General features: G+C 40.3%; 1 protein-coding gene across 1 annotated transcript in view; it reads left to right on the top strand.

Moving 5' to 3' along the window:
- Positions 1-26917, top strand: part of LOC308403342 (integrin alpha-5-like) — a 53900-nt gene that overhangs the window by 7747 nt on the left and 19236 nt on the right. The window contains exons 2-18 of the mRNA XM_080892667.1: positions 177-301; positions 2153-2253; positions 2740-2863; positions 3349-3410; positions 3576-3621; positions 3779-3904; positions 4933-4977; positions 5165-5208; positions 5324-5380; positions 9116-9168; positions 10928-11136; positions 12654-12845; positions 12938-12983; positions 13061-13174; positions 16180-16235; positions 16743-16900; positions 20965-21102. Of these exons, the coding sequence (XP_080748793.1) occupies positions 177-301; positions 2153-2253; positions 2740-2863; positions 3349-3410; positions 3576-3621; positions 3779-3904; positions 4933-4977; positions 5165-5208; positions 5324-5380; positions 9116-9168; positions 10928-11136; positions 12654-12845; positions 12938-12983; positions 13061-13174; positions 16180-16235; positions 16743-16900; positions 20965-21102 (1696 nt within the window). The remainder of the gene's footprint in view (positions 1-176; positions 302-2152; positions 2254-2739; positions 2864-3348; positions 3411-3575; positions 3622-3778; positions 3905-4932; positions 4978-5164; positions 5209-5323; positions 5381-9115; positions 9169-10927; positions 11137-12653; positions 12846-12937; positions 12984-13060; positions 13175-16179; positions 16236-16742; positions 16901-20964; positions 21103-26917) is intronic.

The following is a 26917-nucleotide window of genomic DNA, read 5'->3' as shown; positions in this document are numbered from 1 at the left end:
TTTGATTTCTTGCTCAAGTGAAAGGATAATTTCTGTGTTCATGTCTAGAAGCTACAGCCAGGAAGGGTTCATGACTTTCTTACTGTCTTGAGATCACCAAAAAATGTATGTAGATATAGTTTTGGAATTACGCTTCTGTACAGAAATTGGTCATATTTTCTTTTCTGCTGCTCTAGCATCAACATTTTGATCGGTGCCCCGAAAGCCAACACCAGCCAGCCCAACGTCACTGAAGGAGGAGCTGTGTACATGTGCCCGTGGAGCCAAAATAACTGCACCATTATCAGCTTTGACAAGCAAGGTAGGGTGTCTCGTTAAATCTAAATTAACGGTTGTCTTCTTTGCACCGGCACAGATAAAAATCATGCTCAATATTTAAAATCCAAGGGAGACGATTCTCCCTACATCATAATCACAGCAGTGGCTCGTAGGTCATATTGTTCCACAGTATTAAAATGTCACTTTCCCCAAAGGTACCGTGAAATAGTTGAAACAGAATGTGTAGTAAACGCACAGCTGTCTTTACCTCGCCATTAAAGTGGCTGAGAGAAGCTATGGGTAGCTTCCCCCAGTTAAGCGCCGCTGTGCTTGACCTTGAGGTCAGGAGTGCGGCTCCCTGCCATCTTCCATCGCCCGATCTAGGGGCCATGTGTTTTGATTGAAACTAGCCTTTGATGTCTTTCCTGAGTTTTAATGGTGACTGAGTCTTTCCTCAACCCCACCCCTCTCTAAGGTTTCCATTTTGGGCAATGAGCTGCGTTTGCAGTGTTTTCACAGAGCTTTGATTTTTCTCCTCGACTCGGGGCCCAGTGTTGTGAGTGCTCTTTAATTAGCGCAGAGTCATTACGGGGACAAGGACCCCAGAGGACCCGGCCTTCCCCCGGCCCTGCCAGGAAAACAATCACCTCCATCAGAAATGCAGGAAACGATAAGGACCACCGTTTGAGGATCAGAGGGTGTAACTTATCACGACCGACTGCGTGCTGATATCAAATTGTGGTTTGCACAGACCGAGAAATGTGGCTGTGCAAACTCTGCGCACATAAATATACACTCGCAAGATGTTTACAAACACAAATGGTCTCGGAAACTTGATATAGTGTATTAGAAAACACTTAAAACCACGCTTACAGTCACACACCACATACATTTACATTCAGTAGTCTCGCTTTTCCCATTTCAGGCCTCAGGATTAATGGTGTGTTGGAGGACGTAGGCCAGACTCCATTAACCAAACAGGCACACTGAACTGCAGCCAGGAGAGTTTAATGTCACCACTCTAGTAGAGACAGCAGGAACATATATCAAGAAAATCACCACGGTTAAGGTTACAGTTAAAGCCACATTATAAGTATAATTTACATTATTTGAGTGCTTAAACAGGGACTGAAGACAAGTGTTCTCATTCAGGCATGCAGAAGGCGTTAGGGTTTGTTAAGCGATCAGGGATCCTGAATGTTCCTTTTTATGCGTGTGAGACAAAAAGCATGCGTGTGCAAGAAATTGTCCGATAGCAAATCTCTACAACTTTTATTTGCCACTTAGTGAAGTGGTTCTTGTTTTAACTGTGCTCCAAAGGACATAAAGGCAACTTGGCTCAGCTGAGTCAAGTTTTGTGGACCAGGAAAAGCAGTTGAACTTGGAAAACTGTCTTAGTTTCCCAAATTAATTATTTTAACAGAATGTCCCTGAAAAAGCAAAAATCTGGAGGTGTAATGTTGCTGAAGTTGCAAGATTAAAACTCTTTGGCACATTCTCCTTACACTCCACCAAACCTTTCCTCATCGGTGCCTTAGTATTGCCAGGGCCTCTTCTTAAAACACATCTTGACAATCAAATACGACCGTTTGGGTTACAGTAACAACAAGGTCCAAGTCCTTTTGAGCTGTTTGATGTCTGCCATAGCATGGAGGATGGATTAAGACTGCAGACCCCGGGAAGAAGGCCATAAAATATCCATGTAAAAAGCCAAGAACATGTGGGGAACTCTCTCAAATGAAGCCCAGACAGCACAAAAGTCAAACACAACACGGTGATCAGAGTTAAAATAGCAACTCCTGACATCACTGAAGTTTCCTTCTAGTCCTGCTTTCTGAGAACCAAACTGTGTGGTGACTATAAATCTTTTGGGTTTTCTTCTGTGTTTTCACAGGTGACCGGTATTTTTATATAAATGACGTGAACACTCAGGTTGAGTTCAAGTCTCATCAGTGGTTCGGAGCTACTGTGCGTGCCCATGGTAGCAGCGTCCTGGTAAGAATAGCTCATTGGCTAGATTGCTGAAGTGACCTGTGGCATATTTGTTTAATTGAAAAGCTGTTAACATATAGTGCAGACTTTGTTGTCAGTAATTCTTTAATATGGGGTTTCGGAAACACATTCTCACACCCAACAGTAAAGCTTGGTCAGCACACTTTATCATTGCATTTCAACACAACAGCTAACTCAATAGCTTAAGAGACCAGGAGCAAAACCTCAGGACAAGCCAAGTGACTCTTTTTTTCTACTTCTTCACAATCGTCTTGGTTTGTTTGGCGATTTGGTTTGGCTAAGTGACTAGTCAGCTTATGCTATACTATGACTTGGCCATTGAAGTTTCTTACTGTAGGCAGCAAGTCCAGAGTCTTAACAGATTTTTGTCTCGTTACACACTCGATGCACTAGTAGCTTAACAACTGTAAGGAAGTTTAAGAGTAAAGTTTACATTTTTTTATTGAGTCTTCTTTCTCTGGTCTCCAGGCTTGTGCTCCCAGATACTACTGGAGGACTGAACACGACATACCCTTCTCCGATGTTACAGGAACCTGCTACCTCGCTGTAGACAACCTCAAAAGATTTGTGGAGTTTGCACCATGCCGAACAGGTAAGCTAGAGCAGCAACAGCTACCTTTCAGGGGATTCCACATCTTAATCCACCAGGTGACCAGCAGCTCACCCACAATTAGGGTTAGCGTTGGATTTGTACTAAAATGTTGGTTAAACCTTTCAAATGAAGTCTTACACACTCACTTTAGCATTGTACCTTATGATATAAGTCATCACAGGTGCTAACCATAACCGTAACCCCACTCCAACTCTATGTTTGTGTTTGATGCATGTCAGAGTGATTATTTCTGAAAAGCTTCAGGATAACAATTTGGTAACAAAGCTATATATTTGGATTACACAGGGTTTGGGTTCTCTTATGACAACTTAAACCTTAGAGAGTTAATCTAATTGACACCCTACCCCTAACTACAGATGTCAAAGGTTGCAACTCCATTATTGGCAGAGATGTTATGAACAACGTGAAGTTGTTGTTCAATAAATGTATTGATATTTAATATGTTTTGTTGCTGCTCACTGCAGAAAGACATGGACCTGCTGGACAGGGCTATTGTCAGGGGGGATTCAGTGCTGACTTCACCAAGGTAAGAGAAATGTTTGCTAGTTTTATGCAGGAACATGGTCAGTGTTTCTCTCTTTTTGCTGATCAAAGCAGTGGCGATTACACTGTGTGCACCAAACATGCACAGTTTATTTGAAACTGGTGACACACAGATTCCTCAGCTCAGTTGTGTGTGTGTTTTTTTCAGGATGGGAGGGTTGTGCTTGGAGGACCAGGCAGCTTTTACTGGCAAGGTGAGCTGAGAGGAATGTGATGCCGTATGGCTGTTTTAGAACACATCCTCCAGTGTTGTTTTCTTCTTCATGGAGAATGGATAAATAATTGGGAACCAAAGTTCAAGATACACATGCCTCACGAGTCACGACCCTTTGTTACTGGTCTGTTCTGAAGGTCAGCTGATCTCTGCCACTACAGAGGAGATTGTTAAGGCCTACTATCCTGCCTACTTTCTGCTGTCGGTCGCCGGGCAGATTCAAACCCGACAGGTGCAGGGAAGCTATGATGACAGTTACCTGGGTAAGGAAGCACCTTTACCATTCCCAGCATAAACCCGTCGTATGGGCAGTTTTTGTTTTATGTCTGTTTTCTTAAGTCTTTGTTATCTATATATAATTATATCTATTCTTCGAGTAACAGAAGAATGATCAACAATGCCCACAAAACACTGAAAATTTACAATGAAGTTTGACAAAATAAAAAAACATTTTCAGCTTTACTGGAATGAATTGTCGTCAGTTAAGTTGAATGCCTGTGATGTTTAAGACCTGCCGTGCGTTGAACGTGATGTGAAACAAACACATGCAAACGGAAGATCACACTCTGGGGGGCCAAATCAACATGATATATACAAAAATCCAAACAACTGGGATTTAAAATCAATTTTTCAAAAGACATATCAATTTTTGAGGGCCCTTATGTTGCATGTATGCTTACGTCTTGTCAATGCATCACAAACTATTTGCAGTTTTTTTTCCCAAGAATACATTTATTTTTATTGTTTATTTGCTGTCATTCTGTGTATAATACCTCACAGTATTCATAGCATTGCCTAAGTACAGGTGTAGTGTGGTATAAGTAGTGTATAATTGGCCAGCAGATAGCCCTGTGGTTCTGCTTGCATGGAACAAATAGTATGAAAGTAAGAAGGATTATTTTCTTTGTTTCCTGACTGCCAGGGCTTGTGAAAAAATGTATTTTAAAAAAATGACTTAGTCTGATGGTTAGAGTTAGGGTTACAGCTGAGGTCACCACCGACTTAGACCTCAAAGATTAATAAAAAGGGTTACATTATTTTTTCGGATTAATGCTTATAGAAAAATGGAAATAAGGTTTTGATGAGCGACAGTCAGAATGATGATTTTTTTTGTCCCATGGTTACCAAGACTTACAAGAACAATTCAAAACACAAAAACAACATATTCTGATGGGGCAGCGTTAGCGTTGGTGTCATGATGATTTCCACCTCACAGGGTTAAGGCATGTAGGCAAAAATATACTTTTATTGTATCCACCACTTCAAGCTGTTTCTGTCCTCTCTCCTGCAGGTTACTCTGTGGCTAGTGGCGAGTTCAGCGGGGATGGTGAGGAAGGTGAGGGTCATATTTACAGTACTGAGAACCAAAATGCATGGCTGAGTGTGGGGATTGCTGCTTTGTTTCGATAAACGTGTTTGTGTAGTAACAGAAAGGTGTTATTAGCCTTTCAGGAAGCCAAAACATTCAGACCCCCCCTCCCAAAATAAATCTGATAATTATGTTGTTACTTTTCTTTTCACAGATTTTGTCACAGGAGTTCCAAAAGGACTCATGCTGTATGGTTTAGTAAGGAGTTCCTATGTTCTTCTTGATTTTTGCAGTACAAATAGGAAACGTGAGGCAACATGAAGGTTCTCAGCGCACAGGTTTTAATAGCTAACTCTCTGCTGTTCTGATATAGGTGTCCATATTAAATGGAAGTGATCTGAAATCTCTGCTAAACCTGACAGGGGAGCAGGTACGTACAAGTGTGACTGGATGTTTTTTTTTGCCTGACTGCTGTTTTCATGTATGGTCCTATATTTAAAGTGGCATGTGCAATGGAGGGTTGGAGATGAAGGAATTTGCCCTGTGGAGAAGAGGCCTACGCCAGGGTCAGAGCTGCAGGTCACAGTACGCACAGCTCGTGGTTTCTAAAAGCTGTTAATCAAACCCAGAGTTAGCAGACACCAAGACAGTGGTCAGCATATTGATTCAGGATGTGCATTTTTAAAGTCAGTCAGAGCTGAAGAGCACCAGTGCTGAACAGAATTCCTTTAAATAAAGCCCACAGATTAACAGTGTTGGTCAAGTTACTTGAAAAAAGTAATCAGTAACTAATTACTGATTACTTCCCCCAAAAAAGTAACCCCATTACTTTACTGATTACTTATTTTCAAAAGTAATTAATTACTTAGTTACTTAGTTACTTTTTAAAAACACGATTTACAACCTGAAGAGGTGATAAAGCGATAGATCTTTCAGCCCAATTCTACTTTTTCTGCATACTCCATCATACAAAATGTAATCAAATGGAAAAGTGTCTTTTTTTAACTTGTTTTATCAGTTTTAATCTTTTAACTTTATGCATCAAGCAAAAATGTAATTATCTGCAACATTCTCTGACTTGAATAAATTAGTTTAACATTTAAACCTATTTTCTGCACATTCCAGCACATAAAATAAAATATTTTTTGTGTTTACACTCACTCTTTCAAATAGATGCAAGTAAAACACAGCAGGAAATAAATAAAGTCAAAGACTCAGCGGTCCTGTTGCTCTATTTTCACCTGTAAAGCAGGACTGCGGTAGGCGGAGGTTTACCCTGGTGCAGGTGTGCCGCGGTCAGTTGATGAATCCGCGAGTTTCTCTGTGAGTTTCCCATTACGTCGTTGTGCACTCGGTGCTTGCTCGGAAGTTTAGGGGTTTTTTCACTGTAAAAAGTTTTCTTCCTACGCACAACGGACACTAATGTTTTTGTCACTTTTTATGGAATCAAACTCAAAGTAAGGTCAGTACTTCCACGCTTTAAACGCTGCACGCTCATACTCTCTCCTGCACTCATATATGATCCATTGTTGATCTGCACACAGCTGTTGTCACTAACGGCGCACTCGCTTACGTCACTGTCATGAGACATTCTCGCAAAAAAAATCACGGTTTTAGTAACGCAGTAACGCAGCGTTCCTACGGGAAAGTAACGGTAATCTAATTATCGTTTTTGCAATAGTAATCCCTTACTTTACTCGTTACTTGAAAAAAGTAATCAGATTACAGTAACGCGTTACAAGAAACGCGTTACTGCCCATCTCTGCAGATTAATCACGTTGGTATATTTAGCTCAGCTACTCATTGAGCTTTATTTTTGACATGTTAACTTTCAACGCTGTGCAGCTGAAGGTGTGAAATGTCATCTGTTAACCACCTACTTAATTTCCTGTGAAAATGTAAGTGCTAGATTACAACGTTACCCTTTACTATCATTAAAATACTATTTATCAATTCTCTAGTGGTGAAAAAGCTGAAGGGTGGTGATGAGTCATTTGTAGAGGGCATTCAGAAGCCCCTTCCTTTGACCTCGAATGTAAATATGAGTACATGTTTCATTTACATCCAGAATAAATTTTCCTTCTGTGTTTATTGTATTTGCTTAAAAATGTAGGTTAAAACCAGTAAATGAAAAGGACAATTTTTGTCACACATTTTGGTTTTATTAATTTAGCTAAATTTGAATCTTGTCCCTGAACTCTGACACTGAATTGACTTTAGGGTGGGGTCACAGACAAACTGTAGAAGGGGAACAGAAACGAAAAACTCTTTCCCTGTACAAACTGTCGTGTGACACAAAGGTAACGGTATTGCTTGAGTTGTGACATACCAGTTACGTCATTAGGCTTTGCTGATGCGAGAGCATGTGACACCTGGACTCATGGTAAAGCATATGGCTAATCGTGCGTTTATGTTTGTGCGGCGCAGCCTGGGAGGTCATCAGTAAGTGCTCAGAGGTGTCCATCTGAGGGTGGAGGGCGCCGGATAAACTGTCAGGTCATAGTGAGAGTGATCTGGTGTAAACTCCCGGCTAATGAGGCTCCTCTCTCTGTTGCTGGTCTCTCTATGGGTGCTCAGACTGTGATGTAGAGATCAGCTGTGAAAACACACCAGAAAGCCTTTCTCCAAGAGGTCGTGTTGCTTTGCTGTTGAAAACGACAGTGTCGGTCGCTTGGACGCAAAGTTGCAGAGCGGTACAGCGTCACATGTACAAATGCAAAGTGGGTGTAGGTTAAATTGTAGGCTCTACATACGTAGATTCAATGAAGAAGTTTAAATTAAACTTCAGAGTTAGCAGTTTGACTGCGTTGCTCATTAACCTTTGGTCACTAACCTTGTCTGCTTTTGGTGTTCCACTTTGTTCATCAGCCACAGCTTCTTTGGTGAAGGGCAATTATAAACTACCATTAGCATTCAGGTTAGGGCAGCTTTAATGAATGGGTAAAAAAAAAAGGCTCTTAATTAAAGACAGACAATGCTACATTTACATCACCATCATTTGTTTGTGGACTTCATATTTAAAAGCTTTTGCTTCAGCTTTATGGCAAACCCTACCAAGCTGGTTAGCAAGCTGTGCCCATAAACTGTAGGGTTGCAATGTCTCAATGCATGCATCCAGGTAGGCAAATCCCAAAAGGTTGATTCTGTTCATCTGGATGTAGCTACATCCAGATGAACAGAATCAAACTTTTTGGATGTAGGGTTGCAATGCACACAGACACTGGTGTGTCGAATTTTTCTCACCAAGACTGGAGATCAAACATTTTGGACTGTTTCACAGTTTGTTTGTTTTTTAGCTGATTTCAATTTAAAAAATACTGCAAAAGGCACGAGCAGCACAAATGTGTGAATATTTTAACATGTTTGGCACTGCTGTATTGGTTTGATTTTTGCCACTTTGTTACAGAACTTTGTGGCCTGGTCCTCATCTCTACAAACCTGACGCAGTTTGTAGAGCTATTAAAGGAACCCCAGACGTTGTGGCTGATGACTGAAAAGCCATCAGTGGTTGACTTTTCCTAGCTTGCTGTTCTCACCACAGCTCACCAGACCTCAGAAGAACATTACCAGAGCACTTGATTTTGTTTTCTTGGACTTTAAGTGTAGGGCAAAACAGTAATGCCAGAGTTTTACATTGCTGCATTAGAACTTTATCCTGAGCCTCAGTGATTTATGTTAAGAGCTGCTTTGCATGTGCACAACGGGAAAGCAATCCTAGTATTCAGTGTTGTTTTTCACAAAGGTTTCAAGTGTTGGAAACCCTTCAGTGACGCTATACTACAAATCACTTTGAAATCAGAGTCAAACGAGGATGTAACGTGACCCTTATTTATCATACATGCTCATACATGGCATGAAATTAAACCGGAAAGCCCAAGTCCCACAAGCATTTTCTTTGGGTGTGCTTTAAAGGAGTTGTAGTTATCAATTCTCAGACCCCCTACCTCAACTCGAACTTACAGGAGCGTCAACACTGAACCCCATGAAAAGAGAGAAGAGGAGACCCCAGGGGATTGTGGGATTGAGAGAGAAAAAGAAAGCTTCTGGGGGTGGTGGTGGAAAGATAAAAAGGAAACGTAGAGAGAGAAAATGAAAGAAAAGAAAGGGATCTGTGCGCTGTGGTATGATTACAGGCTAACTGGGTCTTGTTTGTAATGCATTCCAGATGGGGTCCTACTTTGGCTACGCAGTGGCAACCACTGACATCAACAGCGACGGGTAAGCGACTGTCATGGTGGCACAAAATATCAGCAGTGAGTGATGAAATGGGAGAGATACGATCAGCTAAAACAAGAAACTAAAAACAATTGAAACAGAGGTCAACAGTGTGACTTTTGGACATTTCCCACAGTGGTTCAATTACTCATGCTTTCTAATGTGTCATTAAAATTTCCCCCCGAGAGTATTCTTGTTCTGTGCAATGAGTTTTTTTGCCATTCTCACTTCCTCACTCCCTTCTTCTTTTAGAATTTCAACATTTACTAGTAGAAGAGTCACAATGTAGCAAGTTAAACCCTGAGAACGTTCTAAAGCTCACACCCTTCTTTGTTCCGCTCTACACTTTCAGTCATGATGTCACATACAGTGTTAACCTCACTCAAAGGACTCAACACACTGTACAGTATCTGTGTAGAATAAGAGGCTTTTCCAGAATGTTAATGTTACTGGAAGTCACAGTGAAAGGGCAGTTAGGCCATATTTAGCAACTGTAGTGTGACATAGTGCTAAATGAAACTGAATACAACAGGCATTTAAATCAAATCTATGGTTGGACTGTGAGAGAAGTAGTCGTGGCTTAGCGAGAAAGCTCAAATGTAAATGTAGTGGCAGACTTTATTATTTCCAGATGAAATCCACACACGCAAAAATCAGCTATCTGTGCTAGCTAACAGTCAGTGCAGTTTTATATGAGTTGCCCTTTTAGCTAGTCACCGCAAATCACATTTGATTACGTTAATCTCAAGCTGAGTCACAATGCTGCAAACTCCTAAATTTACATAAGAGGGAAAAAGAGGATTACATTTTGAAATGAAAAAATGCATTTTTTCATTTCATTGTGTGTTAAAAGCAAATACTAAAAGGGGAGCACCTAAAATCATTCTCTGATTATGTGGCTTTGACTCAAATTAAACTCTTTGTATCTTATTGTCTGTGTTAATGTCCTAATTTTCTCATCCTGTCCTCATTTAACCCTGTGAAGCCAAGTGTGCTTTTCCTCTGAAAACCCCCCAAATTCCACAACATCTTTTAAACAACTGCAATTACAAAAAATATCGGATGTAGCAAATATGATGCAAATTAAAACTCATACATTACAACAAGTTTCTTTCTTTAAATTTAAAAAAAAATGGATTTTCTGGTAATTAATTTATGTACAAGGGTAACTATTGTTACTCTTTTCTAAACTGAGTGGTTTCTGTCAGACCTGCTTCCAGAACAAAATTATTGGGGTGCATCAGACGTTAATCAGGGTGATCTCTGCCTATACAGTTTACTGGTCATCAAAACAACTCTTTATTGATATACAGGGTGGAGAAGAGGGTTGCATTGACAATCCAACACAATGGGCAGCACATTGAACACATTTTATAAGTGGTCAGAAACTTGTAAATAACTCATGAAAGAATAAAGTTATGTTGAAACCAAGCACACCATTGTTTTTCTTGTGACATTACCAATAAGTTTGATGTGTCACATGGCCCTCTTCCAATTGAAAAAACAAAAGTTGTATCCAAGATGGCCGACTTCTAAATGGCCACCATGGTCACCACCCATCTTGAGGAGTTTGCCCCCTCACATATACTAATGTGCCACAAACAGGACTTTAATATCACCAACCATTCCCATTTTATTACGGTGTATCCATATAAATGGCCCACCCTGTATATTGAGGTGTCATTGAGGGTACAGGGTCTTCCTGTTGTCTTCATGGGGAAAGAATAAAGCTTCATAATTTGCTTTTTGCCCATAACTCCAGTCTGGATGACCTGGTGGTTGGAGCGCCGCTGTTCATGCATCGGGGGTCTAACGGGCGTCTGGAGGAGTTGGGAAAAGTGTATGTGTATCTACAGAGGGGTCCTCTGGAGCTGGAACCAAGTCAGTCTCACCTCCTGGGTCTTCAGGCCTTCAGCCGGTTTGGCACCTCTCTGGCCCCGTTGGGTGACCTCAACCAAGATGGTTTCAATGGTAAATTTGCATCATAGAGAATGTGCTGAACATAGACCAGAACGAGACAAAATAACTCAGTTGTTACACTATAGGTCATAACCCCATTTCTGAACATACTTTACTATAACTTATGTAATTCTATTGGAAAATCCACCCATTGTCTTAACCACTTACACAGCTTAGGGGTGCAGGGAAACTGGAGCCTGGTGTAGAGGGAGAGTTAAACCCTTGACAAGTTTCCAGTTCATTATACCATTAACACATACAGTAGATACAGACAGCCTCACAGGCGCATTGTTGAACCTAACATGCACGTCTTTGGACTGTGGGAGGAAACTAGTGCATCTGGAGAAAAAGGAAGGCTTTTTTTAAATTTGAGGCATCATTCACCACCATGCCACCTTTTCTTTTGAGACCACGTTAGTTAAAGTAAGATTATTTTTCCATCTGGAGTCATTTATTTTCAGATGCATGGCTCTGTTCTTGTTCCTCCCTGAAATTCCAGGCATACGTGATGGGAGAGCTGCAGAAACAGAAAAGGCCTAACTGACAAAAGACATAACCTTGATTAAGTCAGAAATAGCATGAAATTGATAATCTGGGGTAAAGGTGGGTTGCAAAGGAAACAGGATCAATGCTAAAGCACCCTTAAAGGAGCCACTATATGAGATTTTGGCAATATGACATGAGAGTGTAGTGTAGTGGTTTTCTTGGCAAGCAGAAGGTTCCTGGTTCAGTTCTAACTAGAGACACAAAAGCCTTTGGCGTTGTCAAATATAAATGAAAATGTTTCTGAAACAAAACCTGCAGAGCTACTTGCTGTGGTGAAGCCTTTAGCCAAAAGTGGCCCTCTTGTGTGCAATTAAGAAGTGTACCAGCTCAACTGTCTGTGGGCTGGCAGATTAGCAGATCTGTTGGGAGTGCTGGCTGAGGTGAACTTTGTTGCCTACCAGAAATAATACTGCACTCAGTTTGTTTTTTTAGATTTGGTTTCTGTCCCATGAAGTAGTTTCTTTCATACAGATCTGCATTCAAGTGTCCATTTGTCTAATGAGTTTCTTCTTTGGTTGTTTCATGCTATAAAAAGATAGAGAAAAGGGTGAAAAGTGCCAATCATATAAACAGGGAAAAGCAAATCCTCACATTTGCGCAGCATAAAGAGCCAAATGTTTTGTTTGTTTATTTCCTACATGACTGAGTCAGTATAAGGGAAAGGGTGTAGTGACTGATTTCATGTTTCAGCACTCGTTTAAACGGCCTCAGATGCTTTTCCAAATGTGAATGATAACTTGGCTGAGCTAACAGACACACTGACAGAGTCTACACTTCATTCATTCAAGATTCAGCCAAAGTCTAACAATGTAAATAACCAATAAACACAGCAAATGACTGAAGTCTGCTCCTTGAAAAACAACTGTCAGTCCTAGAACAATTGTTCTTCATTATTTTGTTGTTGAAGGAATATAAGTGCGTTGTGCTGCCTTGCATGATAATATACATGTAGTTAACAAAGTCTTGTTGCTGTTTACGATCAGACGTGGCTATCGGCTGTCCGTACGGAGGAGACGACCAGCAGGGGTCGGTTTTCATCTACAACGGTCATGTTGGAGGACTGAAGGACACCCCCACTCAGATGCTCTCGGGCCAGTGGGCTTTCAGCTCTTTCCCGGCCAGTTTTGGCTTTACTGTGCGAGGCAACAGAGATCTAGATCAAAACGGGTACCCAGGTATTGCAGAAAAGGCTCCAACAGATCTCTATCAACGCTTCTTCTTTGTTTCATTTCATTTATTGATTTAAGTCACTTTCCTCTTCTCGCAGACCTGATTGTCGGTGCTTTTGGGGTAGATAAAGCTGTCCTCTACAGGTATGTTTAAACTTTTAGTAACGTAATCACAATCATGCAGACCATTCTACTCATTCTTGTCTCGTGTCTGCAATCAGAGCTCGGCCAATAGTGAACGCCAGCGCGTCTCTCACAGTACAGCCGACCATGTTCAACCAGGAGGAGAAGCACTGCATGCTGACCACAGGGAATAAAAGTCTTTCTGTGTCTTGGTAAGGTATTTTCCTGTTCAGAGTTCGAAACATATGCTTATTAATAGGTGGATTATACACAGTGTGATCGAGCCTTTGGCACTCACCGCTGTAGTGGAAGTTTCTTTAATGGTCTACCAAAAAAGTTTAAGAGCAACTCAAGAGTTCTCTGAGGTTATGGAGCATCTCCTAAATTATGTAACACACATCTTAGTCAGTACTTTACCTCAAGAGAATGTCAAATGACTTCATGTTTGCCAGTTTCCTCCTCTGAACACAGAGTATTCTTAGAATCAGTGGAAAAACAAGGAGTAAAATTCTCCCAGCTTTCAGTCCCAATAAAGCTCTTTCCACAAGTTCACTTTAACCATTGGATTCAGTGTGGAACCTTTAAATGCTGTTGTGGGGTGTTTGCCAAGCTGCCTGGTGTCTTTGTATCTGACTCTGATGTTGATACAAACGAGTCTTGTTTTCATGCTTATTGCTGTATTTTTTGCTGCCGTGGAAACAAAACGGAAACAGAGGGAGAGAGGAGAAGATGGGGAGGTGGGAGAAAGGTGGAGTAGCTACATGGAGGAATGAAAAGAGAGTTGGGAAGGAGACGGAGGCTTTGAAAAGGTTGGAAAAGGCTTGTAAGTTTTATGGAATGAATGAACACGATGTTCATTCATGTACGTGTGTGCATTTCAAAGCTAGAGCTCCTAAAAGGGACCTTTCATGTGTTTCCATAGTTACAACAGCTAATATTAAACATGACAAGAATTTTTACTTTTCACTTAAATTCCCTCACTTTTATGTGTTATAATTCTGAGGAATAAAGCTCAGGTGTCTGAGGTGTTAGACTGTAGCTCTTTTTGCTCTTGGTTCTGCACAAGGCATTTTATATTTTAAGGTAAGGACCCTACGATAATACAGAGACAACCCCAACAATCAGACAATCCCCTATGAGCAAACACATGGTGACAGTGGGAAGGAAAAACTCCTTTTTAACAGGAAGAAACCTTCAGCAGAACTAGGCTCAGGGAGGAGCGGGGCCATCTGCTGCGACTGGTTGGGGGTTGCAGTGAAAGACTTTAGAGTAAGCAGTGGGAGTAGGATTGTAGAACGTGGTGATGTTGCATATCAGCTGGTCATGTGTCCAGCTGAGATGAATTGTGCCTAACCATGTCTGTGAGGGTGAAGTCAAACATAACCCAAACTTACAAATCACAAGTTTGCCTAGAGAGGATAAATAAATCTGTGTACAATCAGAGGAGAAGTAGATCTCACGAAATGACAAAACTCCTGAAAACATCTGAAGAACGTGATCCAGCGAGATGCCAAGCAGCTCCCAGGTGTCGCCAAACAGATTTACACAGCTTGTTTCCTGTGCTTTTATGTGCACCATTCAAGCACATAGTGTAATTGTTAAGTGCTGACTTTGTGTTATTATTCCAGCACATTTAGAGTCAGTGTTTACTTTGGTTTAAATGCAAGTAAATGGCCAAGGATGGCTGGAATTAATTTAGAATCAGATCAAACTGACAACATTTTCGTATCTAATTGAAAGCTGTCTGGGGATGTTGCATAAACATAGACTGGAGCATTCCAGTGTTTTATTCTGATCTCTACCAATCTGCCACCCCTGCTGACTGCAGGAGCGGAGCAGTGGATCTTCTTGTTTTAACTGGTTAATCCAACCATCCATTTCCCTCTGTGAGCATCGTTTCCCATCACACCTTCTGCTTTGTCCAGTATAATGTTACAGTCACGGTACACAGAAAATCTACCGTATTTCAGTTCTACGGTTATATAGTGAGGTAATAATAACAAACATCTTGTACTTAGCAGGTTCTAAAGTTAGGCAAATATAAAAGCAAAACAACAACACTAAACTATTTTATTATTATTTTTTTTTAAAAAAAAAGCTCAAATGCAGTGTGTAAAAACTTAAATCCACCTGTGTCTAGAGCCACCTTTAGCAGCAATAACTTTAGGTAATCATTTTCCGTATGACCTAGTTTCGCATCATTGTGGTGGAATCTTTGCCCACTCTACTTTACAATGTTGCTTCAGTTCATTGAGGTTTGCGGGCATCTGTTTATGTGCAGTTCTCTTAAGGTCCTACCACACCATCTTGGCCAGTTTGAGGTCTGGACTTTGAGTGGACCACTGTAACACCTTGACTCTCTTCTTTTTCAGCCGTTCTGTTGTAGATTTGCTGCTGTGCTTGCGATCGTTGATCGTTCCATGACCCGATTTTGGCCAGACTTTGGTTGTCAGACAGACGGCCTCACATTTGACTCTAGAATACTTTGGTGTACAGACTAGTTCATGCTCAACTCAACAATGTGCTTGGTGGTGCTGCAGTTCTATGAGATGTTCTCTATAAATGTGGTGCTGTGCATTATGACCAAACATCTTCTCATGGTTCATCTGAGGTTGAATTTTCCTAATTTTAAGACCTGCTAAGAATCAGATAAGTTTTTTTAAATTATTGCTTAATACATACAATCCTAAACTTTAAGAGAGGGAGTACTTTCTGTCATCAGATTACTTTCTGCAGAATTTGGTCTTCAGAAGGTTGCAAACAGTCTTAGACTGAATTTGGCCCTTCTAATCTGTATCTGAATTTATTGCACAGCATCAATTTAGATACACTGGTTCTCACACTTTTTCTGCTATTTCTCATTTAAGAAGCACAATACTAGATTTTTTTAATGAATTATTAACAATTAAAAATGATACAGTTTGATTTTGACTTAGGATAAGCACAGGTAGCATCAAAGGACCCTTTTATTTGGTCTCCGTAAGAGAAGAACCATAATTATTCACTTTATTTACTGAACAGCTGCCTGATAGAGGCATACTGTAGATGCTTAATGCACACTGTCTTAGTGCAGGGAAAAAACCCCAAAACAATAAATCTATGAATAGGGGATACTTTCTGAGGAAGACAGAGCTACGGCTCAAATAAAGTCAAGACATCCCTGCTAGCTCTGCATGCTAATTTTTAAAAAATATTTGTGTCTGTCTTAAACCTCCAGCGTCAGCATCACTTTCTGCCTGCTGGCTAATGGGAAGCACCTCCCCTCTCATCTAGGTGAGGCACACACACACACACACACACACACACACACACACACACACACACACACACACACACACACACACACACACACGCACAGATGGTCCCCATTACCTTGCTTTCTTTGTGCAGCCACAAGTATGCTAGCCCTCACTGTGGTCAATTTGGCAGTTAAGATCAAGATAAAAGAACAATCGTGTAAACACGGGGTAACTTGGTGGGCTCCGGCAGTTTAGAAAAGTGCGTGTGTGTTTATTTGAAGTGAGTGGGTGTGTATTGTCTCTGTTCTCTGCATAGTTGTTGTCATGTGGTCTGCAGCAATGCTCTCTATGTTTCTGTACAGAGAACAAAATAGCACACAAAGGCTGTTTGCCATAATAATATTTACTCCTGCATATGTGTGTGTTTGCATGTGGCCAGGCAAACACAGACGGCTGAGCACATATGCGTTCGTGTATGTGCTTTGCACCAATTGGCATATTTGTGTTAAACATAGATGTGTGTGTCATACATTTTTTTAAGGCTTCGTGGCAGAGGTGCAGTTGGACAGTGGGAAGCAGAAGCAGAAGGAGTCTATCAGGAGGACTCTGTTCCTGGACAGCCAGCAGCCCAGCCTAGTGAAGACCTTTAACCTCACCAACAGAAAGCCCCTGTGTCACAACAGCAATATCTATCTGCGGGTCAGTCACACAAGCTGTGTTTGCACCTTGAGGTCAAGCAGTTTGAGCGAATGTTTTCCATTTGATTTTTTTTAGCAAACCTTTTGTTTTGGTCAGGTAGAATTTATTTATCTAGTCAAACTAGAGAAGATATAGGACTTCTCCTATTTTTTTTCCTAGTCCCCCTTGTGACTAGGAAAAATTGCCCAATGATTCCACTGAATGCTTTTGAGGGGAAATAGCTGCAAACCAACTGGTCGCCTAGAGGTTGAACATACAATACCCTCAGTTACTGGGTAGCCACTTTTCATGTCAAAGGAATTGCACAGGAAGCAACCTGTCTCCAAACTGTTGTGGTCTGATTGCAATCACGTTCAGGTTCTCCATTGGCAAAGGCTTGCAAATAACATGTTGCAGTTGCAGTCTGCACTGCACAGATCTCTTTGTAATAGGGTACTTCACTTAACTGGTTACATTCCTGTATAAAAGAGACGTTTCTGAGCGCCCATGTCATTATTTCTGGAGAAAAGTCTTCATTTCTGTTTCAAAGTAGTTAATGTGAAGTTCTGCTTAATATGAATTTCTGTATATGTAGATGATAACAGATTTACAAGATGGGAAAGTATTTCTGATTTTTACCATATTTGTATTTATTTTTTTTATTTGACCTTTATTTATACAGGCAGTCCCACTGAGACTCAAGGTCTCATTTACAAGAGAGACCTGTTTCAGACAAACATATTAAAATTACGACAACAAAGAATAGCCTAATGTTTACACAGTCATTTCAAAAAGAGGAACAAGTTCCCATAGTGATGATTTTACAAGGTAATTTTTTCATTTTTTTAAATCTGCAACTGAGAGAGCTGCGAGTCCTTCTGTAATGCATCCAATGAGGACTGGGCAGAAAACGAGAATGCCTTCTTTCCAAGTTCTGTAAGAGTCTGATAAATAAGAGGGGAGTAAACCACAAATAGATTTATAGATAAAATTATACCAATGAGCCATCCTGTGTAAGGCCAGTGGGAAGCAGTCAGCCAGAGAACAGAAAGTACAGTGATGTGTTAAAGGTTTACAACCAGTTAGAAATCTTAGTGCCCTGTGATATCATGATATCATGTAAATTATATCATGTTATCCAGGAGGGGTAAAAAGGTGGTAGCAACGAGCCTTTTCCCTGCCGTGAAAGAGAAACACGATCGATTTTGGGAATATAAATAACTGTAACTCATCATATTATCACAGTTTGTGAGTAAACGCCAACTTCAGTTGCAAACTGATAACCGACTTACTCAATCTTAAAACTGTTTTATCACCGTAGCACAACTGACTGCTAATGTTCACAGAGCTGCTGTTCATCAGCAACAAGACTGCAAGTTCTTTGTACTCTGTCACAATAGTTTTGGTTGTGCTGCTGTGTCCAGCCACTGTGTGACTGTAACATGAGGTGCTCCTCAATGAATAAGAAATGAATGAAGCTAAATAATTTGCATGGTTGCTTATAAAGCATTCATAACTTGATTTGGAGCCTCTGAAAAGTACAAAAATGCAGTGAAATACATCCATGAACCGAATAATTCAGCAACAAAAACTTAATTTTTATTCTGTGACAACAATATAAAGCAAGAAAGACCTCAAGCTCTTTCTCTTACCTTTCTGAATCTTTCTCTTGAGTCTCATTCTAGTTTCTCATCAAATACAACTAGTTCAGATGGTCATCTGGAGCTTTGGCGCATGCCGTTCCCCTGATCTCTTTCACCACATTTCCTGTCAATTTGTACCACAAAAAAAGAGGGAGAGAAAAAAATGACACGTGTTTTATGACAACCACTAGTAAGATTACTGATCAGTATTTCTTATGCATGTACGTACTGAAAGTTGGTACCATAGTTAACATATAAAAAACATTAAAAAAGGACAACATATCTAACAAAAGTTAACATAAACAGTGAATCTGAATCATTCATGAGCTTTGCAGATCTTTTGTAAGGAATGAAAAACATTTAATAATTTAAAGGCTAAAAGATATGTAAATTGCATTTTGGTGAGGAGATATTGGCTATAATGATAAGTACACCCAGCAATTTTCAGATATAAACACACGCAGGGACAGAAATGTACTTTTAGGCAGAACTATGATAATAAGCCTGCAAATAGTCGCTCATATTTCATGCTGTCATCTGGGCAGGAGAACAAGCACATATCATTTACAAACATGAAAGTAATTGTGCAAACAGCCCTTATTCTTCAGACCAACCATTTCATAAGTATGCTTTTAATAATTTTTGCAAATTTTCTACTTCTTAATGTTTGGAAACGACTCCAGCCCTGCTGCTTTTCATTGGAGCCGTCTAATCAGAGACTGGTTTGCACCTGCAGAACCAGGTGAATGCACTTAACTTTCGGCTAATACCGAGGTTGAAGTCATTTCCTAATAACAGGGTTTGAAATTGCTGTTTGAAGTGCTACGTGAGGTGAAACTGCTTCAGTACCAATCCTCTCATCACTTAGTGGTGACCTGATCAAAGATTGTGCCTGACAAAGGCGCTTATGTCATACGTGTGGATGTTCACTGTTAGATATAATGAGCAGAGCACTTTGGTCTCTGACAGGATAAGAGACCAGAGTAGAAACTGACAAACATGCACTCATGTCAGTCAGCACTTATCTGTCTGTGTACTCTGTACTCTTTCTTTAAAAGAGCCACATCATTGTCTTTATGCAAAGGGAATTCAGGCAACATGTTATTAACTTTAAACACACTCAGGCCATTTTAAAGGTAATATTACTTTAAAAACTAACTTGTTATATCACTGCTGTTATAATATCAAAATCCCTTTCAATTTAGCTTAGCAATTTGGGTCAGTTCATCAGTTGTGTGCATTATAACCTCTGGTTTTATTGACTTTACCTCAGTGCATAATAAGTTGATATTGCCAGCCTCTCCTTTAACCCCTTAACCAGAAACAAACCAATTTGTTGTTCTCTGATCAACAGTTTTGGGGCTCAATCACAGTTGTACCTTTGTCCTACACATAGCTTTGCTGACTGATTTTTCATACAAAGAGCTGAAGTGAAACCAAGTGATAAAAATAGGTGCACTGAAAGCCACTTTTCTGTGTGTTTCATGCCGTTTTAATTTTAATTCTTTGTGGGGGTTTTTCATGCTTCTTGCTTCATCCACCTTTCAAAATCAAAATTAAAATCATCCACTTATAGACACCATCAACCACATCAAGCTGTTGGTCATTTGAATGACTGCATATGTTGTATACCCAGAATCCTTCACAATAAGCGAATACAGGTTTGAATCCCCCATTAGCCAAACTAAAAGCTAGCTAACAGTATCACTGGTATTTTGTTAGCTAACCTAAAAGCTAGCTAGCAGTAGCACTGGTATTTTTTTCCTTCTCAGCACAAGTTTTGTGGAGTTTAGCTTGCAGGGAGTTATTGTAAATGTCAGGTAAAGATCCTTAACTTACATATATCCTATAAATACTCTAAAAGAAGTAAAAAAAACAATCAATCTGCATCTACTAAAACTGATTTCACTCACACAATTTATGTTTTTGCATAGTGCCAATTCAGAACAACAGTTGCCTCAAAGTGCTTTATACTATAAGTCTTATAGTATAAGATAACCAACAGTCCGACTGACAATCCCTTATGAGCAAGAACTTGGTGATGGTGGGAAAGAAGAACTCCCATTCAACAGGAAAAGACACTTCGGCATAACCAGGTACAGGGAAGGTCGGCTGTTTGAGGCAAATGTTTGGGGGTCAAGGGAAAGAGGAAAAAATGAGAGAATAGCAAGACTGAGAGCAAAAGAACTTGAGCCTGTAGCAGTATAATTAAGGGATGGTTCAGTCATCAGATCCATGGGACTGGTTCACTAAGGAGACGGGTGTGCTAAGAAGTCAGAGTGAGCCACACCAGACATTAGTTACTACAATGAAAAAGTAATGTAGGCCAGTTTTTGCTGTAAAATCTGTTCTTATTTTCAGAAATCGCACTTGGTAGCTTTCTTTTATTTAAATATACAGATTTCTCAGCTTCTAATGCAGTTGTTTCTTTCTCTCTTTCAGCCTGAGGAAGAATTTCGGGATAAACTGTCCCCCATTTACATCAGCCTTAATTTCAGTTTGGATCCACAGGCCCCGCTAGACCAACATGGCCTCAGACCTATCCTCAATTACGAGACAGAACAGCTCATAAAGCAGAAGGTATGTACATCATCTAATGATAGGATAATGCAAAACGCTGTGACAATACACTGTTGTATGCATGTAGAAACAGATGCAGGGATGGTAGAGTTAAACAAGCAGTTTGAAGATGTTGCCTATTATTATTATTATTAATAATAATAATAATAATAATAATAATAATAATAATGTTATTCTCGCAATTAAAAGCCGAAATGCTACAGTTTGGTGGTGCCAGTAGCGCCTGTAAAGCACAACATCAGGCATTTTAAGCAAAACAGCAAATACAAATCAAAACCTGTTTAAACCCTCTGTTGCTAATGCGAGTATTAGGAATTGGTCATTGAGATAAAGTATTTCTTCAGGTCTCATTAAACCACTTCAGAAGAAAGTGGGCAACACAAACCACATATATCTGATTGCAGCTGTGCTGTAGGGAAGTGGGTGTGTCATGCATAGGGTTAAAGTTAGTGTAATGGTGAGGGTGGTGGTGTCATGAACTTGGTTTGCAAGGCTGCAGCTGGATGCTTCTACAGCAAGCTGTGGAGCAATTTTATGGCGGATTACAGTTTCTCCATATCCTGCACTATTAAAAAGGCGAGAGGAGCCTCAGCTTACCCAAAATTATTGGTGACAATAATTTTAGTGCAGTTTCTTTGAAAACACTGGATTTTTAATGATTACTTCAGCAAAGACATTGCCTTACAATTCAACCATCTTTCTAAAATGAAACCCGTGTTGTGGTCTGGAAGTTATCTGACTGTCTGCTGGACACCTTTCCCGGACTTTCTAGCATGTGGTGTTGGTTACTAGGACCACTTCCTGAGTTAACTAGCCATTGTGCAGAGGATTGTATGTGCTCCTGCCATTAACAGCACGATACAAAAAGTATATCATTTACTTATGGATAAACAAATGCACTACCAGCACCCTCCTTCCTAATTTAACCTTACCAAAACCTTCCCAAACATGATGGTCGAGCCTCACCTGTGCACATTTATTTAAATCTTGCAATGAAAGCTTCAGTGGAGATCGTATGCTTCATGTGTGCCGCATATTTACTTGCAAAGTCTGTTTTTTGCACTTTGTTTTTGTGAACATGGCATCTGTCCCACCTATTTTCTCCTCTTTTTCTGTCAGCTTTGTAGAGTGAACGACCCAAAGGAAGGATGCAAAGCAGACTGATAAGAAAAAATTAACCTTGAAGTCTGGCTTAAAAGCAAAAACACCAAATTTAGCACACAGCAGAAATCCAAGAGTTCCAGGAAAAACTGAAAGAGCAAGAGGGAAGATAGACAGATGCTTAGAGGGACTATGTGTCTGTCTGTGGGGAAGGACAGAACTATATATACACACTGAGGACTAACTGGGAATTGAAAACAAGACAAAAAGTAATCAAGACAATCACAGGGGAGGAAGTTAAACTGAAAGCAAGACACACGAGACGACTAGTTATCAAGTAAATTAGGAAAAAGAACTCAGCTAAATACAGAGACAAGGAAACTATCAGTAGGAAGACATGAAGGCTAACTTAAAGAGAACAAGCAAACTATAAGTACATCACAAAACTGAAAGGCACTACAAGAATAAGAATAAACAAGGCCGGGACCCAAAATAAAGGCAATGCAAGAAACTTCAAATACTAGAATAAACAAAACCCCAAACTCAGGTGTATTAACTATGGATACAAACTCAACCATGTGATGCATCCCAGGGGTTCATAACATTTCCCTTTTCTGCTGTGTCTTGGATGCATTTTTAACGTAACCCTTTGAAAACTGTCTTTGAAGTCTAAAGTCTCTGAGGATAAGAAGTGTGTGCTTCTGTAAAAGTGTAGAGTCTGTCTGTACTGTATATCACATTACCACACCAAAATCCTAGACCACACCACTTATATGGCCACACGCCGTGCTTCTTAGGGTTTAACCAGATGGTCGCCACAAATGTTACCAGATGAAGGGAGAGCAAGGGGAGTGAGGATGCTCTACCAAGCAACCTAAAGTCATGTTTGTTCCATACATGGTGAAGTCACGGCTCACTCTTACTTTTCATATAGGAACATGACTTGATTGGCAAGGACAGAGGCTAGCATTGGCCCTTCTATAGTAGCGAAGCCCATATGGTTAGAGGTTGCGGGTCGGCACTGTTAAATCAAGAGCTGCGTTCTGCTCTCTGGTCTCTGTTGGCAATTCCTTTGCGCGCGTTTCATATACGAAGAGTTGGAAGGTTTATGGAGGACTTGCGAGTCATGGCTCTGCAAAAACACAGAGGGGGGACTGACAGCTCCGTTTGGGCGGGGTGGTGCTCAGCTCACAGACATCTGGTTGTGGTTTGTTTATGTATGTTGCCAGTGGTCTCCTCCACCAGGCAAGAGCCAGGGCCTGCAAATGTGCACATGTTTATGTGAGGTATATAAGCTGAAGTGAGTGTGTGATGTGGGTGTGTAAGTGTGCACTACATGTGCTTGTAATTGGAGTTTTGTAATATTGAGTGCACCAAACTTTTTTGAGTTCGGAATCCTTAAAGGAAAAATTACCAGGTTCATCTGTTGATCTCCCGTTTTAGCCGTCCTTTGCATAAAAGCTAAGATTTTGTTGAGTTGTATGCTTCCACTGAAGCAGATTTGTGACACGGAGTAAGATTTATTGGCATTATGATATAATTAGATAAAGCTGCAGACTTCTTAATCAATTAGAAATATCACTCTTCCTTTAGTTTCCAACACAGCTTTAATGAGTAAGCAACCTAAACCATGCTTACTGTGTGTTAGCAAAGTCACACCTCATCAGCTGTGTTTTTCCTATGGTGGCTTTGGTTACCTGCATCAGACTGCAAGTAAATTCAGCACAGAGTTGCCCCCTGATTGCTTTTATTTTCTTTGCTCCTTTGCTGTGAAGGATGCGTACTCCAACATGATAATTTGCCCCAACATACGTCAAAGCTTTAAAAACTACCTGATGACAGAAGACCAAGTCACAAACTTTCCTCCATAGTAAAGTAACCCCACTGAGGGTTTGTGGGGTTTAACCCTTGTTATTTTTCTTCGCCATACTTTTTGTGAGACAGGGTTTAGAACTACAAGTCCCATAATGCTTTACATTGTGAACTACAGTTTGAGCCCTGTTATTTTCACTCTCTGTGTTCACATAATGCCAAATTAGCACCAGTGAAAATTTCCTCAGTCAGCTGTCAGTAATTGCCATGAGCTGTGTACCCATAGACACTAATGCTGTGGACAGATTTGCTGCTACGCCTTTCTAGACAAAATCAGTTTCACTGCTTTTTACTGCGTCCAGACAGGCTTATATATAGTAAACTGCAGGACTACAGGACACTTAATCAGAGCGTAAAGGCCATTGATAAACTTGATAATGCTTCAGTGATGTTGCCATGCATTTCACGTTAGAACATTGCTGGGTGTGGTGACAGTACAATAGCCCACAACAACCACACCAGCAACTACAGGGATACTGCAGAAAATTGAAATGATGTCAGAGCTCATTATTCACTGCATTAATGGCTTTTCACTAATATCCAGTTAATTAATTTCTGTTCTGTAATTGCTTTGTTATATTACAATGTTTAGTGAGAATGACACAGTCTGCTGAGCTGTCAATGACTAGTCCAGTTAATGAGTTCATTTTATCATCATTGTTTTTGTGTTGGGGAAAGAGTCAGACGTCCATTGGAGCAGAATTAGTCTCTCGTCTGCTGTCGTAGCTGGAAAGACCTTCTATCCAAACCATTATGAGACTTTGTGTTTGGGTCCAGATGAATGTGTCTCTTCAGTACATTTCCAAGCTGTTGATGTGCTCTTAAAGGTCTTGCAGTTCAAAAAATGAAACATGTATATTGTATTTGCATTTAAAGAAGGGTTGACGGCATATAGTTTTAGCCCTCTGAGGTCTAAGCCTAACCCTATATTTTGGAGAAAAACAGTGTTTGTGAAAATGATTATATCTCTTTGTCCTTGATTACCAAGACTTGGGAAATGAATTTCATAAAAACTTTTTATCTGGGATGAGCGTTAAGGTTAGGGTTGTTGACGATGAGGACTTCAGGAGGTTAAGATCTTCTCTTTTGTATAATGTCGCTTGGGTCAATGGTTATGACACATGTCATTAATTTCCAGTAAATTGTTTTGAAACTGAACTTATGCCAGATCTAATTGTGATGCTGTTTGGAGTTTTCACTGTAACATGAAGTTGATGGCAGTAGAATAGCCTGCTCCTTTAAGATCTGGAGGGAAACATGCTTTACATTTGTGAGGATCAAGAGATGAAAGTGAACGACAGATGAAGAGTTTTTAGAAGGAAGAGATTATAGGTTAGAGCTCATCACTTGATCTTAGTAAGTGTATCACAGAGCATGTTATTCTCAGTGGTGCAGTCACAGCGACGCCCCATAAGCAGCACTGCACTCACCAACACAAACAGTCAACAGGCCAAATCAGACAATGATTCCACTCTTTTTTTTTAACCACATTCACACATGTTGGCTGATATTGACCTAATTCTCTGACCCTACGTCTTACCTCTCATGACTCCCAGTATATAAGGCTGGCCCAGAGTACTTATGTAGAAAACAATAAAGAATCGCAATATAGTACTGGGCCGTCAAGCAGCTGTGTTTAGTTGTAAGTGGCCAGACTCAAAGATCTCAAAGAGTGTAGACTATCAGAATGTGAGGGAGGTGTCTGCTTAGGCTTCTGCAACCTGGATAAGCCAAAGCAAATGGATGGATGGACTACATGAATGAATTTTATCAATGCACGTGGATGGTAACTTATTTTAGGCAACTATAATTACAGCAGCTCAGTTAAACTCAGTTCTTACCCACATAAGAACTGAGTTGCATAAGGTCAAAGGTCACTTTGCCATTGTAATGTTCTGCACATCTGCAAGCTGCTTTACCACCCACCTCCACCTCAGCTTCTCCTCTATCAGTGTCATATCTGTTGTCATTGAGTCAGGAATCTCCCAGAGCAGAGCCATGCTGCCAAGTATAAAATACTGCAGATGGGAAGAACTTTGACTACATGGTCTTGGCTAAATTTTATTACAGCTGAAACCAAAACAGATGAAGGGGAAGTTCTGTTATGCTCTGCATCCATCCTCCAATTCTATGTCTGTGCACATAAATCCAGTGCCGGTCGAAATGAACTCATATTAGCAAACACAGGTGACTGTGGGCGAGTTTTAACAGGAAGAGACTTCACGCTTAGAAGTGTACAGTGTATACCTGCATAGCATTTAGACTCAAGCATGTTTGTTATTAAATGGCCGATAGCATCTTGGGTCCTAAATAAATGTAAAACTAGGAACTTGAAGCAGGGATCTCCACTGAGACACTGTTAACCATTGCCAGGCTGATTCTTTGCTCTCTGTTGCATTCTTTGGGAATCTAATGATTCCCATATGTTGGAGAGACATGCCACAGCTACGATGACAGTAAAGCTACAAGGAAGAACAGAGAAGAGAAGACAGAAAAAAGGGAGAAAGGAGGGAATAAAGCAAAACGCTCAAGGGCACGTTAAAGAAAAACTATACTTCTAAATCAAATAACATTTATCTTGTACTGTGGTCATCTGTCACGTAAGACTAAAGGGCAGATTAATCCCTACTGCCTTTAAAATATGAGCTTTTCTCTGTTTTTGAAAAAGACTTTCCCACAAAAATGTAATACTTGTTAAGATGGAATTACTATCCTTTGATTCTCTTAAACCTTCCACCACCATATTTTCTCCCTTTTCTTCCTTCCCACATACGTGTAAGGCACGTATTACTTTTACTCTGCAGACATTAAAGGGTCATGTTTTCTCACAACTTCCCAGCAT

This window comes from Rhamphochromis sp. 'chilingali', assembly GCF_963969265.1.
Source record: "Rhamphochromis sp. 'chilingali' genome assembly, chromosome: 9".
NCBI lineage: Eukaryota > Metazoa > Chordata > Actinopteri > Cichliformes > Cichlidae > Rhamphochromis > Rhamphochromis sp. 'chilingali'.
The sequence above is the reverse complement of the archived record's forward strand: the minus strand, read 5'-3'. Positions and strand labels throughout refer to the sequence as shown.